We start from the raw sequence: 20,635 nt of genomic DNA, 5'->3' as shown, positions 1-20,635 counted from the left end.
GAGTCTGCACACAAAGTTGACTCCAAGCGTTTAAGGTTTTAATACACAATCACAGCTTGATCCCATCACCTTGAACTGATTGAAAGTTTGTAGTTGAGGTCATATGGCAATAATGTCAATGTACGTTACACTGGCTGACTTGTGAGAGGTGTGGAGTAAAATGAAGGATGTTGAGAGACTATAGTAGTTTTGAATGTGCCAGTAATGTAATTTCAGGTTTCTTTCACCCGGACAAGGTATCATGAATGTATCAACAAGCGCAAGTGGCAAGATCAAGTGAGCGTTTTGAAATATGTTGGTGAATATTGAAAACATTCCGCATCAGATATATTGCAGCTGTCTGTGCCAATGACTCTGAATACCATTGAACCTGTTCCAGGAATGCTCTCTTGCATTAAACAGCTAGGGCAATCGCTCAACTCATCCCATCAACGCCAATGTAACAATACTTAATTCATGCTTTTTAATATAGAGTGATTACTGTTTCCATGAAAAACTATTCTTTTGTCAGGACCAGACAGTTTCATTGATATGTGTGTTCCGAAATTTGGAAACGCAGTCACAAGCAACAAAAATGTTTTTGTCACAAAATATGCGTAAATTCTTAATATCCACATTCTAAATATCACCCTGCTTGCCGTAGGTGACTAAAAGAGGCATGTCTTTGTATCTCATTTGGTAGATTGATGCTTATGCTGTTGATTACTGACATAAGAATAACATACTTAAAATATATTTCAAACTGACAGTGACTGCACTGTATCAGTACAATAATTTGTGATGAAATTGTTTACTTCAGGTGATAAAGAAGCTGTGTGTTGGGATGGCAGTAGTGGGCGTGGCGTCGGCCTGCTTCACAGTCTACCGTCTGCTGGATGGGGATGAGGAACTAACACTAGGAGAAAGGATCACAAATATGTTTCAGAGGGTGCGTGTGTTGGATAACTCAACATAGACGTGATTTGAATATGAAAGAAAAGGCCAAAGCTTACCAAAGTTTATCTAAAAATATAATATCATTTTATTATTTGTATTGTTCTATTATTAGAACTGAATTATTTTTTTATACTGGTTCTATTGTATTGTTTTGTTCATCACGTGTGGTTGTGGTTATATAAGAGAGTTGTTTTATTTCAGGCATCCTTGTGGACAGTGATGAAAGGTATCAGATGCTATCTTTATGTTACAGACTAGTCTATCACTTCTACTAACATTTACAAAGTAGGTGGTTAAATTGTGAGATTGTTGCCATGGTTGAGAATTTTACAGACAGTGTAATTTACCCATTATTTGTGCCACTGTCCAATGAATTTTGCAATAACAGACTAACATCTGTTTAGCATTGTTTTTTTACTCCGTGAGTCACTTTTTAACTTACTTAAGTTTAATGTATTTATCTGTTTGTGTTCATGTTATCAATGAGTCATTATGAACCTAAAAGTAATATATGTAAAACTGCCTGTTAGCAATTTCACATTGTAACAACGTGAACTCCTATTTACCTTCTCACAATGTTGTGTCCAGACGTTGTGATCTATTGTTCATACGTCGACACAAGGTTACTTTTTACTACCGTATTTTACTATGTACATTGTCTGAAGTTCTGTTTAACATTCATAGTTTGATAGGTATCCCAGTAGTGAAAAGTACATGAGAAACATAGAAGAAATTCACTTTAATGTTTATTCATTAATTTGCATGTTGTTTTGGTCGTAAGTTTTCTGAGGCCGTAGCTGAAGTGTGAAGGAAGAATCTTAAAGTTAAAGTTTTACAGATAACTGTCATGACATCAAGTTATGAAAAACGTTGTTATGATGTTGTGAGCATAATGTTTCCTCAACATAAATTTGTAACATTGTCATTATATTGTGACAGAGTATTATAAAATGACATAATACTTTGATCTTACCAATCATGATCTTACCAATCTACAATCTTCACACAACATTGTGTGTTAGCTGGGCTAAGGCTATGTTGCAAGGAACTCAAAGGGAACTCTGATTTTAATTTGTTGTACCTGTGGTTTGTTGTACACGTTTCAGCTACAATACACAACAAATGGACATGCCCCATGGACAGTTTATTATATCCAACAGTTCATGCTATGAGCATGTTCGTTATAAACATAGTTTGCTGTATTGTAGTGACAATTGTTCTTTTTATGGCCCGTATACGATGTATTGGATATGGTTAAATGACATATTATTGTAAACAGGGACATAATGACTCAGTATTGTGATAACCTGTATAATGTGTGCTACCAAATTGAGTTTTTATAATGTAACTTATGTCATGCTGCTCATTGAGCATTTTAAATTGATGCAATATTCAAACATACTGTCTACATCAGCAATATCCTATACATTGTTATGTTTTGACAATACTATATTTTATGGAAACAGACGTCCTCGTCTGAAGTAATATTCCCTCCATTAATCTGTACTAGAGTGTTTTCTTTTTGGTTTGTGGAATGTTTACAGTAATATATGTTGAAAAAGTTCTGAATTTGTAAACACACCTTATGTTCTTCTCTTTCTAACATTCATAGCACCACTGTCACATTCTGCCTGTTTACCCAATTAAAGTTGTCTAATGAGGTCATCATGATTAATATTTTCCCCTGCTTACTACACAGCAAATTACTCTTTTTACAGAATGTCCTTGTTCTCTGCTTACCTACAAATCTAGAATATTGTTCTGTTTTCTTCCTTTCTTTACTTTTTGCAGTTTGCCCTGTGAAGACCTAGAAAACTCTTACAACTTGTGTCAATCACATACACTAACAATAAAGGTGCTTCGAGCAATAATTTTGTTTTTTGAATATTTATTTGTTACATTTCACCTAACGTTTTACAAACAGAAAAAACTCAATAACTCCTTGTTACAGATAAGTGAATAATGACACTGTGACCCAAAACTTTAGAATCTGTCTTAACTTTCACTATTGCCGTGACTAATAGTCTACAACAGAAAATATTGTAAAGGTTTTTCGTTTTAATGTAAAGGAAAATGTGATAATGTATTGTAGCTTAATGAAAATACAGCTGTAAGTAAGTGTAGTTGTAAAACTGGACATAATTTCCTTGCCTGATTCCTGTAAAGGTCTCCTGCATTTTGCTCTTCCTCCTTGTCCTTGAAATGTCTTGCTGCAACTCTTGCTTTTCTCTGTTAGTCAGTTGGTTGGTTTGTTGTTTAACACCACACTCAGCAATGTTCCAGCTATATGGGGGTGGTCAAGTTTGGACTGGACAAGCCAGTGATCAACAGCATGAGCATTGATATACTCAATTAGGATATGATGACATGTGCCAACTTAGTTGGCCAACCAATCCCGTAAGTCGACTCTCACAACAAGCATGGGTTACTGAAGTTCAGTTCTAAGCCAGATCCTCAAGGGTATTTAGTATAGATGAATGTGCAGTAAGCTTGTAGTATAGATGTACAACGGGTATACCATCCTGTATGTTTGCATAGTTGGTTGTAGTGTAGGCAAACATACAGTTTGTGTCATCACAGTGTTTAGTTTTCCTTGCATCTGAATGTGAGTGCACACACATATGCATGCCTCCACATGCAGCACAAGAAGTGCTGGTTGGTGATGGACAAGGGAAGACCAACGCTGTAGAGCACTGATTGGTGAAGATACGGAGGCTACCTGGATGGTCAGTGGCACAGAGACTTGCATCAACATGTCCCAAGTGCTATAGTGAAGTATGTTCCTTGTTTGGGGTTGATGGGGCAGCCTAGTGCTTAAAGTGTTTGCTTATCACACTGACAACCTGGGTTCAATCTGAGTACATAAATGTGTGAAGCCCATTTCTGGTGTCCTCACCATGATATTGCTTGAATTATGCTAAAACTGGCATAAAATTAAACTCACTCACAGTTGAGTCTGGTTTGTATGAGTATATTTCATTGTTTCTAATTAGTCGTGATGCATAAGTGTAGGTCGTAAAAATGTGTTTCTGACTTGGCTGAACTGTTGTTTCCAACAACTTCAAGTTGTTTGGCTGTACACACAGGTTGACTACATGGTTCATCGCATGCCAAAACATAACATCATACATTTAACATCCAGCTAGCCTCTTCTGGCTTTGTAAGCACAATACCATTGTTAATAGCTTTCACTATATGGTGAGTGAGTGAGTGAATGAGTGAATGAGTGAGTCTGGATTATTGAGGTATCACAGTTCACACAGGACACAGTATTGCTTGTCTGGTATGACCACCAGATTTGTCATAATGAGATTTTCCTCTTTGTTTTATTAACATGAATTATATATTTGCATATTCCATGTCTTATGTCTGTACCTGTCTGTGGTAATGTTATGAAAGGCTGCAAATGAAGAGTACAGACTCTGTGAACAGTGTGGCCACAATCAAATCAGATTTGCTATAAAATTTCACAGATCAGTGACCCTTCATCTGACTTTGCATCTGATCTGATTTTTGTCTTTGATCTGAGGCAAACCATCTGTGTTAATATTGACCTGAACTGACCCATTTATGGTATGATTGATCCGAGGGTACCCATCTATTACCATTGATCTGCGCTAACCCATCAATGTTACCATTGATCTGCGGTAACCCATCGATATTACCATTGATCCGAGGTAACCATCTATGTTACCATTGATCCGAGGTTAGCCATCTATGTTACCATTGATCCAAGGTAACCCATCTATGTTACCATTGATCCGAGGTTACCCATCTGTTACCATTGATCCAAGGTAACCCCTCAATGTTAATAGTGATTCAAGGTAACCCATTAATGTTAATATTGATCCGAGATAACCCATCTGTGGTAATAATGACCAGAGGTAATGCATCGTTGTTGCTATTGACCTGAGGTATCCCATCTCTGTTACAAGTGAATCTATCAGGAATATATCAGGGATTATTTTGTTTCTGTTGTTTATGATAACAGGTGGTCTATTCAGATTATTGAAGATTTTCAGGTAAAACTCAATAAAAAAAAAATGAATTATGTGTTTGCTCCTTTTATATATTCAGGTAGTATTGTCATGTTAGCTGTTTCATAATGTCTGTAGTATTTAAGTTTTTAACACTTAAAACACACATGGATAAATTGTTTATTTTAAGATAATCATATCAATGACTGTGAACATTTACATTTCAGTATTCCAACAAGTTCACTGACATTCCACTGATGATATGTTGATAATACATTGATGATAATTGATGACACATTGATAATACATTGATGATAATTGATAATTAGTATGAAATATGAGAATGAAACCTAAACTATGGACCCGGACACTCTATGCTTAACTAAGCATACATCCATGGCAGTGTTGCCCTTAATCTTCTATACTTGCCGGTCATAACGTCCTCAAACCTCAAAAAAGTTTGGGGTCCTGATCAGAATGTGTAGGTCCTGTATTTTATTACGGAAATAATACCCTTAGTTTTGGGGATGAAAAATTTGTTATGGTCCTGCGCAAAAACAAGCCGTAGGCTCGAGTGGTTTACTGTCTGCTTGATCCGTGAAGGTCTCGGGGTAGAATAGGCCTTCAGCAACCCATGCTTGTCATAAAATATGCTTGTCGTAAGCGACTAACGAGATCGGGTAGTCAGGCTCGCTGACTTGGTAGACACATGCCATCGGTTCCCAGTTGCGCAGATCCATTCTCATGTTGTTGATCACTGGATTGTATGGTCCAGACACGATATTTACAGACTGCCGTCATATAGCTGGAATATTGCTGAGTGTGGCGTAAAACTAAACTCACTCACTGTCTGCTTCAGGCCTAAGGACCGACGTTAATTTTGAACACTGGTCCATGGTAGAAATGGGAGTGTCGATACTGACGTAGTTTTAATTTCATGGACGAGGTTTGTTGATTGTTCCTCATTAGCAGTCCAAGAGGTCAGCGTGAAGTCCATGTCATGACAACGGCGACGATCTGAGCATATGTTCCACGATTTCAATACACAGTAGCCTAAATCACGTTGGTACAGTGTGACCCAACTACTAGATATAACTACGATTGCAAGGTCTGAGGTTACATTGATATAGATGTTCCGTATCATATTCAGAGACTGCATATCCAGTGATAACGCCATAGAAATATTTCATATCCTGTCATCCAGTTTGTACTCATGTGTGCAAACAATCCAAATGATGCACCATATCCATCAACTATCCAAACTATCCAAATTCTGATGTTACTCAAGGAGGTTAACATGCAATACTGAACAGAGAACTGTCATAAATGTGTCTTCTGTCATCACAGTTTACCAATGATATATTTGATACCCATTTATCTCTCAATTCACCCCGTTTTCCATCTGACGAATTATAAACTGTCAAGTTTACCGGGGTGGTGGGGTAGCCGGGTGGTTAAAGCGTTTTCCCGTCACAGCGAAGACCCAGGTTCGATTCCCCAGATGGGTACAATGTGTGAAGCCTATTTGTTGGTGTCCCCCGCCGTAATATTGCTGGAATATTGCTTAAAAGGCGGCGTTAAACTAAACTCACCCACTTAAAAGTTTACCATGCATATTGATCAGTCAGGGGTTTCAGTGCAGTTTCAGTTTTTTATGACAAAACAAAAACGGACCTTTTTCTTTCATTCCATTATGATTTATTTACAAAGTTGGTTTATCAAAGGCATGACATGTTGCACGATAAACTCACACTAACTCCTCAGTATACTATACTGGTGTTTAAATATCGCTTTTCCTTTATTGGTTGATGTACCGTAAATGATTGGGAAATTGAATCAGTACTCATACCAGATGTTAGCAATGGAATATGTAAGATCACCACATGTAACGCAAACTTTACGGGTATCATGCATGTTGGGCGGTCATCTCGTTTCAAGCGTCATATATTGGGTTTGGAAACGTGACATGAACTACTGCAAGTCCAGGTTGCCCGCTCTAGTTGCCAGCTTGCCATCACCAAACCTGTTCGAGAACACTTGCACTTGGCTCTTGAACTCGTCAATCTGAATGTTACATCCCTGTAACAGTCAATGATTGTTGATAAGAGAAAGCGCGTATGATACAAACTGCAAATATGTACTTTTTCTTGATCAAATAAATAAATAAATAAATAAATAAATAAATAAATACACTGAAACACGGAATACAATACTCAAAGCTGCACTTTATCCATCTGTGGTGCTAGCTTTGCAACCAAAGACGGTTGGTATAGTTAGTCTTATGAACGAAGTCAAGTTAATATTATAGGATAATTACAACCTCCGCACATTATTGAGAGGCCATAGGTTACCTGGAAATGTCTGATGCCTTCACTGGTATTGAAACCTTCCCGGCCGTGGAGGACGCGTCTGTTGTTGAATGAGATCATGTCCCCTTCATGCATACGGAGGTGATACTGTGGAACAAATATACAATATACAAAATAGAGAAGGCGTTATATGCCCAAAATATGTTCCTGAAATATAACATAAAATTGTGTTTTAGTTAGTAAACACTCTGGTCTGATTTAACCCTTATCAAACATCAAGTAATGAAACACTTTACTGAAGATTATCTTTACCTTTAATGGGAAAGTGTTCACCAAAGTTGCCATAACTTTGTAAGCACGGTAATACGACTCCACATCCTCCTGAAACAGTGAAACCGACAGGAGGTAACGACTCGACCAACTCATGTTAAAGGAACATAAAAAAGAGGAAAAAGAAAATCGTCAATAACAATAAATCTCAACAATAAATAATGAAAGGTTGCAACTAAGGTCTCACGAATCGCCGCAAAGTAACTGTGATAAAACTATTATTCATGCAGCAAGCCAGCATATGCTTCCATTATAGAAGCAATTTATTCGAATGCCTGTTTAAATGCAATGACATATCATAAACTTAGGTAAACTGCACGTTTGGCCCTGACTGCGTTGGGTACACATACATGATTGATAGACATTTAGATCGCTTAAGTTACCATCAACTATGGTGATGACGATTGCCTTGTCTCGACCACAGTGCTCTAGCAATGTATTGATAGTTTGGTCAAAGGGTGATTTTTGTTCCATACAGTACCTCGTTTGTCAGCAGAGGTCCAACCAGGCCTGGGTGCCATGAAACACCAACAATCTGTAAAAGAAAGAGCAATGTACAAAACAAAGTTGGTATTAATCTAACCCATCGACAGTACATCACACCAAGGACACTTATCTCAAAGACATGAGCTAATATCAACATTACCTCTCCGTCCTTATTGAGGCTTATGTGTGGTCTTTGGTAGGACATGTGAACAGGAACGTCCCTGAAACCACAAACATATGTACACAAGCGAAAATTGTACTTCATCTCCAGGAGACGTCATATTCAAACTGATTATACCAACTATGGCTTTACATGCGTTCATGTGTGTGCGTGTGCGTGTGCGTGTGCGTGTGCGTGTGCGTGTGCGTGTGCGTGTGTGTGTCTATGTAGCTATGTCGAATAAAAAAACAAAACAAGATAATTTAGAGAGCTGTGTTGCCTGGACAAAATATAATCCCACATTAACTTCATTTGAGTACGTATCCATTTTCTCTACAGCTTTGGGGTAACCCATTTGAAACTCAGGATTTGATAGGATTCGTTGAGTCTTGAAAAATGGTCACTTTTGATGAAATCTCTTACCAGCTGGATATTCGAGATGGACAATGTGTAAAACACATCCCTAAACCCTTCCTTCATTTTATCCATGGCTATATAGTCACCTGTCATAGTGGACGGTTTCCCAGTTGGCAGGTATCCGCGTGAGGTCCTCGAACTCCTTTGGGTATTGCTCTCTGAGCACGTTCGCCACGTGGAACACGTCCACGAAGAAGTTGCTTCCTCCCTTCACGTCTTTGTCGAATCTGATGAACGTGATGATATGTTATAGGTAAGATGCAACCTAACCTTCAGTGTGAGCGTCACTTAGCGTTGTCCTCTAAATGTTAAATATATGAGAATAAAGTTGAATAAACAAGCTGTGCTAACCTGAGACAGTGTAGGAACTGTAGCCCTGGTGGAGACTCGTACATTGGCTGGTCCATGTGTAACTCCAGTCTCACCGTCGAGTAGGCGAAATTGATAGGCTGTGGTGTGTCCCTCACTTCAAATAACTTTGGAAAAAGTTTAAAATAATCAAAGCGATTATATTATAGAAGGTCACATTATAATAACCGCCACAGGATTTATTTTTTATAATGCTAATGAAAGCTTTTCTGTAGGAGTGAGAAATTAATTCTGTTACAGTTGTTCAAGCTGTAACCCAACCACTACATAACTTATCGACACTTGAATAGTGGAGTGTGGATCACACAAACCATTAACTGGACACGTCAGTACAGATCCCCGTTATAAAGGGACGACTGGACAATCAGCCTGGTCGAACTGCCAAAGATCCCGACTCTTACGTCCACGAGTAGCTATTCGGACTCCCGCTGCATGCAGGTGTTTCGGATGTTCTTCAATAATTATAGAGCCAGCTATGCTTTCGGAGTACAAAAGTGATCCGTCAAGAGGGATTAGACACTGTATTTGAAAACGTCTATATCTGGGATGTCAGGGGAAAAACATACTCTCATTCTGCCTATTATAAGGCAATGACTGCAGTGTGCGGATTGTTAGAACAAGAACTTCACGAACAACACAAATACATCACCTACCTCCCCATACACAGTTGACTGGATCGGCGCAATTTTCTCTACCACCTGTTGTAGCACAATATAGCAACATGGCAATTTGTAATCAGTGACAAATGTCTTGGGAGATAAAATTGTGTCCATCGTTCAGTTAGTATACAGCATTATGACATTCGTCGATGATAGAATGATCCGCCAGCAAGGTTTCCTCTGACATCGCCATCTTAATCTAAATCCTGATCTGTTGCAACGTTGTTTATTTGTCAAAGACTGGAAATATGCTATTGTAACAATTGTGTCCAGAGCACATTAAAGGTACTCATTAGAATGGAGATATACTGGGTTCTCATGAACGGCTGGTATGATAACGTGTTAATCGGAGATTCAGCAACATGTTTATCAGAGATTAAACGACATGTTTATCACACATTCAGTGATATGTTTATGGTTTTCAGTTGGGTTTACGACTACTCACCTTCTTAATTGTCATAGTTTGTGTCGGTACGTTTTTCATCAGACATATCCCATACCTGTCGAGCTTGTCCAACCATCTGGTGATACAGATGAAACTTCATCAGACATAATGTATGCTTATTGAGTGATCAACCGTCTGGCGATACAGATGAAACTTCATCAGACATAACGTATGCTTATTGAGTGATCAACCGTCTGGCGATACAGATGAAACTTCATCAGACATAACGTATGCTTATTGAGTGATCAACCGTCTGGCGATACAGATGAAACTTCATCAGACATAACGTATGCTTATTGAGTGATCAACCGTCTGGCGATACAGATGAAACTTCATCAGACATAACGTATGCTTATTGAGTGATCAACCGTCTGGCGATACAAATGAAACTTCATCAGACATAACGTATGCTTATTGAGTGATCAACCATCTGGCGATACAGATGAAACTTCATCAGACATAACGTATGCTTATTGAGTGATCAACCGTCTGGCGATACAGATGAAACATCGTCACATTAATATTAGTGTGGAAGATCTCTTCTGTGGGACGGATTACAATACTTTACAGTTAAATATGAAAAGTACAGCTTACGTGAATAGACCGGCATCACTGCCCATAACGTCACTGTAGGCCACCTCAGGAATCCGAGCCTTATAAAGAACATAGTTTGTTTGACTTATCAGCTTTAAGAAACAATGAACAGGCAGCAGTACGTTCTGAATGCGTATTCACGGATGACTGTAAAAGTGGCAGAGATGACTAAGCAATGGATGACCATTCTATTTCTGACCAACAAAAAAACACATGGAATATCAGGATCATGGTAGAGTCTATATCATAATTATCAGAAGAATTCTGCCACCTTCTTAGTAAACAAATATCTAGAGTATCGTAACGAATTATTCCAAAATATGTTACATATAAAAATGTCACCCGAGGTCCATGAATATAACAGTTACTGCAGGAACGTCTTCTTTGAAAGTGAATTTCAAGTGGGTGAAAGTATCGCTGAGTGAGCATTATCACAAGGTGAAAATGATGCCTTACCTCATTGTTGAAGACCATATTGCGTTGTTTTTTTATTTCTGCCAAGGATTTGTCACTGTAGCTGTAGTGTTTGAGAAACGGTACGGGGAATATTCCTGTGTGGTCCTTGTCATCACTCCAGATTACCTTGAGCACCTTGTCGCCTGACAAGTTAACCATCGGAGTCAATGCAATCGTATAAATACCGCATATACTGAACAACAAAAGAAATGCAACTCTCTTCTCTTTGTCAAGTTTTAAAATACTAGTAGAAGTCATGAACACTTACTTTTATGAATATTCATTTTCTTCGAAACTGGTGTTTGTTTTGTAGTTCAGTATAGTTCCAGCAAGTGTGAACATACATTAATGGTGCAGGTGTGCATATACCCGTAATGTTCAAACTCTTGATATTATAGATCTATGAATATTGTTAGTTGTTCTCCCAGAATTGTGGTTCCGTCATTCCAGTTAGTCAAGCTATCACTAAATACTTTTAGGGATCTTCAACTTTTCAACGTACGAGACACGAGGGGAGGTAAAATAAAGTATTAAGAACTCACTACCTAAATTTGTGAAACAACTCTGCCGCTAGTAATAATTCATACTTTGATCATTCATGATATACATTCCGTAACAAACAGTATTAATGTAGCGGCCACAAAATTTCCGAGTCCCGTGCTGGGATTCGAACGACGGACCCTCTGATCCGAAGTCGGACGCCTTGTCCACATGACCAAAGAGGTTAACCCCGTCAGCAAGCTGACAAGGTAAGGATGTCATCTGTGGGATGACTCCACGCCCTGCTACATTAATATTGTGAGACCTTGAACAGAGATACACTACTGATATAGTGGAAATTCTAAAACTGAGTACAGAAGTATTGTTCATGTCAATGTGCTTTCACGTTCTTTCACAAGTATCTCATGAATGATCAATGCTTACAATTCTACTCAGCGGAATAAGAAGTTTCGCAGCTTTAAGTAGTGAGTTGTCAACACTTCTTTACCGCCCCTCGTAGCATATGTCTTGAGTCATTTATTTGAGTAGCATATATTGATACCTGTGACAATAACACATATATTCACGCATTATATTTGTAATGTACAATTAAATATTTAAGGACGAAAGGATGAATAGCTGTTGTTAACAGGAAAACGTCCTTGCATACCGTCCAACTGAACAGCTGTCACAGTGGCATCTATATCGACATCCTTGAAGTTCACAATAGGCTGGTTGGTGGACAGACGGCAGGAAGGACAGTGACATGATTGACGCAGCCACATACTGTGATATCTGCGTAAAGCAAGCAGTATACATGTTGCCAAAAGTGTGGGAAAACATCAGCATTACTAACCATTACATACCAGTGGTTCACGAAGAGCTCATAAATAAATAAATATTTTACGTGGCTGAACTGATTGTATACACGTCAATGATTTCAAACAATGCGTACATATAGATATAACAAGAGGAAAATGTATGCAGATTCATGTCGTGAGGCGGTATTAAACGTGAAATTTAATATAGTTTGTGTATGTAGGCATGCGTATGAATGTACGCTTTTGCTTGTAATTTGGAGATATTCTATTCGATTAAATCAAATTTAAATCTATTAAAATGTCGTTACACATCTTTGTTTTTTCAAGACAGTTTGTTGATCTCCATGCTACTATCACCTCCTTGTTTAGATTTCACAAACACAAACACAACGCGTTCTGTGTTGAAACATCAGAGGTACAAAACGTGATTATATATTGCAGTGTAGGTTTTAATGAAGTACTTGAGGTATAATAATGATGGTACGGTTTGACACCTCCGTTTCTAGGTCGAGTTGCCTACTTACAGACAGACTAACCAAGATGAGATAAGAAAATATACAGATAACAGATGGTGGGAAAACAACATGTGGATCACTGACCCTCCAGATAAACACATGTCATTTACAGCCTGTTTGACACTGCAGTTTCACTTAAAAAATATCACTGCGTGATTAGGTAGTATCTGCGTTCTCAGATTGATAGTGCAGAAACGGGCAGGGTCCCCACCCCACCTCCAAAATACCTTTGAAATGATCCACATGCAAATGCACACGATTCGTCCCAATTAAGGAACAATGCATACACGACAGCATGTATATATTGGATAACACCTCAAAACGTTACTTATGTCACAGCCCGCTGATACTTCAATACGTATATCATAAAGCGATTGTTAGTTGTATCTGTCTTATTTTAGCAAAGGTTCGGTATTAATGACTCACCTAGATACGGTACCGTCCTCCCATTCGATTTCGATATTTTTTCCTCCGTCAATTGTCCTCAAAGCGGCGACCTTCGCATCTGCTGACCTTGCATACTGTCAATATGATGACAGGTTTAGAATAGCCTCGCATTTCTTGTTTTCATTTTGATTAGTGAAATCACTAATACCCCCAACACCCAACGCCTTTCTGTCTTGATCATATACGCCATTTCAAAAAGTCTATATGTATTGCGCTACACCTCTGCAAATACCCGTTACGTTTACGGTCATGCTATTTGTGTTGTTTGTTGTACCTTTCTTTGCATATTACATTGAAGGATAAACGCTCTAATCCAACTTTGGAACTATTATGATGAAATGTACACTTTGAAATGCTGAAATTTAGTCAGCTGTTGGACTTACCGCTGTCTTGAGAAATAACCGTCTTTCGACCAAACTCTCATAGCTGCTACTTGAGGGCAATGGTGCTGCTGCTGCTACTGCTGCTGAATATTGTAAAACAATGACTAATGAAACCTACGGGCAGGTATAATTTATAGCTGATGTATTTCATATTTTAAACACATATATTTATCACAGTTAAAATAGGCAAGTTGTTTTACTTTCAGTGTTCACAAACAAACAGGGTACACCTACGTGATTGGAAGATTGTCTCTGGGATCAATGCTCAGTCCTTGAGGATGATGAAGCACTATGTCTTGTAGTAAATATTCAGATGTAAGACACTCCGTATTTGATTTCCTTTCCTCCCAAATTAATTACTTTCAAAGCATTAGTACCACATAAAATTTAACCTCCTGTTTACAAACAGTGAACCAGCTTGAATAGAAATAATCTGCTACCATTTATACAACTTCAAACAAATCTAAAAGATCTCTAGACTGTCTTTCGTCATTATACACATGTGTATGAGACTTAGTATAAGTATTGATGCTATTACTTACTATATATCTCGTTTATGTATTTACAGAATATTGTCGCTGTTTCGACATGGAACGAAATAACTTGTGACTATATTGTATCTATAGTCAACTGCAGAGATTTCTGACATGAACGACACATTTCAGTGAAACTATCATTCACATCAAATGAATTTACTGAGAAGGTGAATCAATGGATTATCTAGTCTGGTCCTTTCATTTCGTTCGGTGTAGTATGGGGAGTCTCAATGAAGAAGAAGAAGAAGAGGAAGAGGGAGAAGAAGAAGATGAAGAGAACAAATGTGTCGTACACGTGTATCCAGTACAAGTGGAATCTTTTGTATATGAAACACTATGTTATGTAATCTTCAGATTTCAGCTCCTTCTCTGACGACTGTGTCTAAAACATGAACTGTAACTGACCAGGATAATGGTCCGTAAAAATGAACTGGGTGGAGAGGATCTGGTGTTAGTGCATAATGTCCTGAGTCTGTTTGACAATACCGGAGTGGATATGTCTCTAGTGGATATGTCTCTAGTGGATATGTCTCTAGTTACTGTGTTGTTGAATATCCAAATATGATATATAATGTGTATGCCAAATGGAAGACATTTTTTCAGAATGAAACGCATAGAAATATCATAATTTACATGTTTATGCGCATTTAAAGCAACAAAGCAACAAAGTACATTGTGTAGGGATAGCCATGAAAGATGCGCGTGTCCAAGTCGTTGTAGAGAAGTATTCTAAGACGTCTTAGGATGGGTTTAAATCCTGAAGTAGAAAAGAAGGAAAAAACAAAACAAAAACCTCATACAAACAAAACAGCAACAACCACAAAAACCTAAAAATAAATCATCACATGGACCGTATATGACACACAGAATAAAAAACAAAAGGTGAATTTTAAAATATGTGACGTGTGGTATTCAACATGAGATTCACGGTGTGACAATGTCTCGTGATGGATTATCATCAGACGTGTGCGAATCAACATGTTTCTCAACAGACGTGAATGGATCACATTTGAGACATGTGCGGATCAAAATGAAAAACGCAACGGACGGCTACGCTGCGGCTATGAGATTAGCGTTTAGTTTAAAATGAGATACCCAACAGACGTAAGTGAATGGAAATGGCATTCCCACGTAAAGTGTGAGGATCAACATGAGAACATTTTGGAATATGGGAATCAATATGACCTTTCCAACAGACGTTTGTGCATCAGCATGAGACTCTGAAAATAGGTATTCGAATCAGCATGAGCGTGAAAATGATATGATGATCAACATTGGATTCACGGGGTGAGAAGGTATGTTGTTAGACCAGTGCGTCACTTCAGGCCTGACTACAGAACTGGCGTTTGACGTTCATGCTGTTTACTTGAGGTCACACAAACACTCTCGGAATATTACTAAATTCCTAATAAACATATTGGTAAAAGTCAGTATTTAACTGCACGTCAGTTTTGGTATTACCTCCCTGAGACCCATCTTACGGACCAGGCACCCTTGGCTATCGACTATACACTAGTACTTATACACCCCAATTCCTCAGCAAATTATGAATTAAATCAGGTTTATTCTAAACATGTTTAAAATCAATTTTGGATGATTGGTGAACTGATCAAATATGACAAAAACTGAATCATTGACAACGTCGCAAATATCGCTTCTGTAATCTCTAGTTTTGAGGAACTATCTCTTCAGCTGGTCGCCGTAAATGCACACAGGACGCCACACCCAAAATGAGATTGTGTTCTGGTCCTTCAAGGTACTACAGTATTATCTGATGGTACAGTTCCATTAAGTGAACGACGTTTCGGCACTGTTCAGCTGAAAATGGTTAGCTTCTAGTGGAATGTAGCTACATGCGTGAAAGCAACCGACCTTTGCTCACATCAGCCACACAATGGAAGTAACAAGCATCCAAATAGCACAGCTGTAGGCTTATGACAGCCGCGATGATAATACTAAAATGGTTTCGAGGATAACTAAAATCATGCGTCCTTATATTGCCCAACATTCAAATCAACGTTTTTATAGTTGTGTTTGCCTAGTTGTACAGAAGTATTTAAAATCAGCATTATTATTCAGCATTATTTGACTTAGTGTGACCCTTTCGGGTTAGAAATTCTCCTCTATGTTTGACGTCAGCGCTTTCGTGTGGCCATGCTACGCATATTTATATCTAACCAGATTATCGATTCTTTATCGATCGCGGTCATAACAGTTCTAGGCAACAACAAACATACACAACAAAATTGACAAGTGTTACAACACCTAACCTCCACAATCAGTCTTATGGATCCCTTCAGGTTTACGCGTTGAAGGAGTGATGTATACGAATGTATTGCGAAAGGGTGGTCAGGTACACCCAATCTATGCAACCCTTTTCAGTCGTGTTTACAGGTCTAGTCAAGATAAGATAATATAGCTGAGAACAAAGACCAGCGCCTTTCGCAGGTCAGATATTGGAACGTATTTACATTAAACAAGTTTTTGCAAGAATGTGGGGACGAAGATGTTCAATGTTAACGTAGACATTGCTTCAGTCTACAACAGAAATACTTCAGCTATTGTGGTTAGACAGGGTTGTAATATTCGGGTACACCATAAATTGAATATTTATGTGGTACTTATTGTTTTCAAATTTCCACAAGGGTAGGTGTAGAGTGGTACATCTATTGTTTTAAATGAAACAAGTACACACTCTTCCAGACTTTGAAATGTAACACCTGACTTGTACAACGTCAGTGACAAGGCTTAGTAGCTTAAATGAAGATCTTTCTGAAATACATATAAGTACAAATCAATTTACAATACCTGCGTTGCTTACAAATCTTTTTGAACCGGATTCAACGAACAACCCAAGGACACGGCATTCTTGTTGCCAGTCTTGGATTGCTTTTGTCAATACCCGTTTTCTACAGAGTCGAAGCACGGCACGATGCATGGTTCTGCAATGTTGATAGTTGCTATAACATAAATAAACGTATTTATATAGTACATACACACGGATATCGTGTATGTACTGGATATAGCTAGTTTTCTCTAGTGAAAACTATTTTGTCTGACAAACATGTAGGTTATGGGTAAAGGTCTTTAATGGACAGATGTCTTTTTCACCGATCCCATTGCGCAGATTTTAAGGTACAGACTTCAATTCGATCGAAAATGAGTGGTATGCGGCTGAAAAAATCAAACATTTATTGTGTGAAACGTATACATAGGTCCATATACATGAAGTGCGTATAGTACAGTATAGGATCACTTAAACAAAACATTCACGTTTCATTTCAGCCCGTTTCTGCATACGAATACATATCGGAAGTATGACAGATTTTAAAAAGCGTGAAAATATGTGTTTGACAAAAGCCTAATAAAGTGTTGATTAAATGCACTTAAGGTCGATTTACGTGTTTACACATGGTATGTATTACACTCGAATGTTCTATAGCAGTGGACATGTAAGTGTCAAGTAATATATAGATATTGTTCAAGTCACAATATGTACATACTCTTCCAGACTTTGTAAAATGTATAATCCCGGACCTATACACCTGTCGATGACAAGGATCAGTGGTTTAAATGAAGATTTTTCTGAAATGTTTGTAACATTATATTTTACAGGTGATACAATGTTATCAGTGTTATGGAGTTTATTTATCAGGAAAAACCAAACACGCCAAACAACAAGAAAGTTCATTCCACTCACCCAGAATGGTAAACTACATGTTGACATATGAAAAAGACTGGCTCATAGATGAACAAGTTACATATTTTCAATATGGCTGTAATCGCAGATATTTCAACAATGTGAAGAAAATAAAGGGGGAAAAGTATGCAACTTTCCAGTGCTGTTACCCTCGTATATATACACGATTCGTACATCCGGGTTTGTACATCCGGAAGTTTAGGCAACAGAGCAGGGCATATATACGTTTGTGGAATAATTAGAAGATAAAGCCACCCTGTTTTAAAGTTTGCGGTCCTTTATAGCTGATTTGAAATAAATGGAAAACCGAACGCGTTACCCTTTAAATTTTTATTTTGATGAATCGGAATAGAGCATCACACAATGTCGTGCAAGACTTAACGTGTATTCCCTATATGGTGAAACGTCATAAGTGCACTTGTGTACATATCACATTTACCTAGCAACCACTGTTTCGGTATTTCGTCCCCTTGGGCGTCATTAAACAATTGAACGCGATGTCAGTGAATAAGAGCGTCACACCAGTTTACGATGTTTTACTGCACAGATGTAATGCATCAAATGGGTACTAAAGACGTTATGACACCCTTGTAAGTGTGTCATAGGACTTGAACGAAACGTGCAGAATTAGGTACTGCCCTCGCCTATATACGAACGGTGTAATATTCCACCAAGTTTAACAACATTAAAATTGACAGTCATGTATTGAAAAGAGCGCTACGAAACATTAATTTCATGGGTTTCTAAAACTGTGCCTTCCTTTGATGAACAACATTTTTCAGTTAGTGATATACGCTCATGTAGTATGATTGCTTTTGATATGAATATCTTTCACTGACTTATCCAAATAATGTTGATGTACTTTAAAACCAAGAACGTACAAAGAATATTCAGTCCAGCTGTTTCCGAGAACAGCCGTTTTCCTGCATGTCTCAAAATTAATACCATATTTTCCTTCTACAAACGAGATTCTGGATTTCAGACGAGTTCAGAACCTTGACTGGAGGACCAATGACCTTATCAAAATTTGTTAGATATTTTAGATATTTACATCAAATTGGTAGGCAGATACAAATATGAATTTATATATATATATATATATCTGACATCTAGATGTTCCACATGGATCACTTCTAAGTGCCATTCTCAGATTTCAGGGTGAAAATGAACCAATCCGACCCGATTGAAATGTCGTAAAAAACAGGCATAATCAGTCAAATCATTGGTGCTTTGCAGAATACATTATGAAGATAAGGTATTGTACATAAGGCCTTCGGAGCGTACATAACGTGTTATAATGATGTATGAAATATTCGGTCACGTCTACACATGTTAACATCAGTGTCATATGATACTAGTGACACAATACCCATATGGACACAGTTTGATATAATTGACTTCGTAAATATGAAGACATTACAAGTGTAAGAGTTAAAATTTCCCCAGTTCCAGTTGGTGAAACGGTGCAACTGATATATTTGCAGTTCATGCCAACGGGTGTTTCTGCCGACCTGTACATGCTGTTTTCCCCACAAAAACTGTTTGTAATGTTCAGACAAAAACTGTTTAAAATGTTCCAACAAGGACTGTTCGCAATGTGCCAACAAATACCGTTTGCAATGTTCCAACAAATACTGTTCCCAAGGTTCCAACAAAGACTATTTGAAATGTTACAACAAAATCAGCTAACGAATACCAACATACTTCAATGCAAAACATAAGGTCTTTTGTCTTTGGAAACTGTACACATTGTATTTCATATACCTATGTTGGTTTTGGAAATGTCAAATATGCTGCCACCTTTAAAGAGCCGTGAAGGTCCCGGGGTAGAACAGGCCTTCAGCAACCAATGCTTGCCATAAAAGACGACTATACGTGTCGTTCGAGGCGACTAACGGGATCGGGTGGTCAGGCTCGCTGACTTGATCGATGCTCATGCTGTTGGCCACTGGGTTGTCTGGTGCAGACTCGATTATTTACAGAATGCCGCCATATAGCTGAAATATTGCTGAGTGTGGCGTAAACTCAATCACTCATTCACTGCCACATTTAAACAATACAAAACACATATTCTCTTAAAATGCTGAATCAGTTTCTTCACATCAGAAGGTATTTGTCCTCATTACAAGGGCGTATTTAAGTTTTTGTGTGTCTTATTCCTTAATTATAATCACTCTTAGAATCACATTCTTTTCAGTTCGGGTTCAAACATTGTGTCTGGCAAAAGTGACTTTGAAAGGTCCATTGACATTGAAAGATGTATGGCGACACACCAGAATAGTAGCTCACCAGATATCGTTACACATTGACACTTTCGTTAACAGACTCCCAGGGTCTGAGGCAATTGGTTTTATGTCGCAGAGGTGCTTTCTAATCCCACTGAAATCTTCACTTCAGTATATTTAGAGGTAAGCAAGAACAGTACATATTATGCTTGTATCCATTAGTCATTAATACTTTAAATAATATTTAGCAATAAAACAATGCCATTATTTTGAAGGAAGTTGTCACCATGGAATTGTAATACGATGCAAAGCACCAAGAACCCGATATCAGAGGTCACCGCTATCCCTGATAAATTTCAAACCTTCAGTACAGAGCAGAGGTCATTCTGA

General features: G+C 38.0%; 2 protein-coding genes across 4 annotated transcripts in view; one reads left to right on the top strand and one right to left on the bottom strand.

The window, feature by feature from the left end:
• LOC137293990 (kynurenine 3-monooxygenase-like) overlaps positions 1-4,989 on the top strand; it is a 34,939-nt gene extending 29,950 nt beyond the window's left edge. Inside the window, exons 13-16 of one of the 3 annotated variants that reach the window (XM_067824899.1) lie at positions 217-276; positions 800-928; positions 1,138-1,162; positions 3,578-4,989. In XM_067824899.1, coding sequence (XP_067681000.1) covers positions 217-276; positions 800-928; positions 1,138-1,162; positions 3,578-3,633 — 270 coding nt within the window. In that variant the 3' untranslated portion in view covers positions 3,634-4,989. Of the gene's footprint in view, positions 1-216; positions 277-799; positions 929-1,137; positions 2,808-3,577 lie in introns of those variants that run through there. The other 2 variants (XM_067824900.1, XM_067824898.1) reach the window with 2 other exon arrangements.
• A 1,895-nt stretch (positions 4,990-6,884) lies between these two features.
• LOC137293996 (gamma-butyrobetaine dioxygenase-like) lies at positions 6,885-17,258 on the bottom strand. Its single transcript, XM_067824905.1, has 15 exons — positions 17,129-17,258; positions 13,785-13,867; positions 13,381-13,475; positions 12,289-12,413; positions 11,139-11,281; positions 10,683-10,741; positions 10,089-10,164; positions 9,638-9,682; positions 8,967-9,091; positions 8,702-8,842; positions 8,199-8,259; positions 8,034-8,087; positions 7,535-7,603; positions 7,265-7,369; positions 6,885-6,992 (listed from the first exon to the last, which is right to left on the bottom strand). Exons 1-15 carry the CDS (start codon positions 17,256-17,258, stop codon positions 6,885-6,887), a joined length of 1,419 nt encoding a protein of 472 aa, XP_067681006.1.
• Between the last annotated feature and the right edge of the window lie 3,377 nt (positions 17,259-20,635).

The sequence above is a fragment of the Haliotis asinina genome, chromosome 8, assembly GCF_037392515.1.
Source record: "Haliotis asinina isolate JCU_RB_2024 chromosome 8, JCU_Hal_asi_v2, whole genome shotgun sequence".
Classification (NCBI taxonomy): Eukaryota; Metazoa; Mollusca; class Gastropoda; order Lepetellida; family Haliotidae; genus Haliotis; species Haliotis asinina.
Note: the sequence above shows the minus strand (reverse complement) of the source record. Positions and strands in the feature narration are given on the sequence as shown.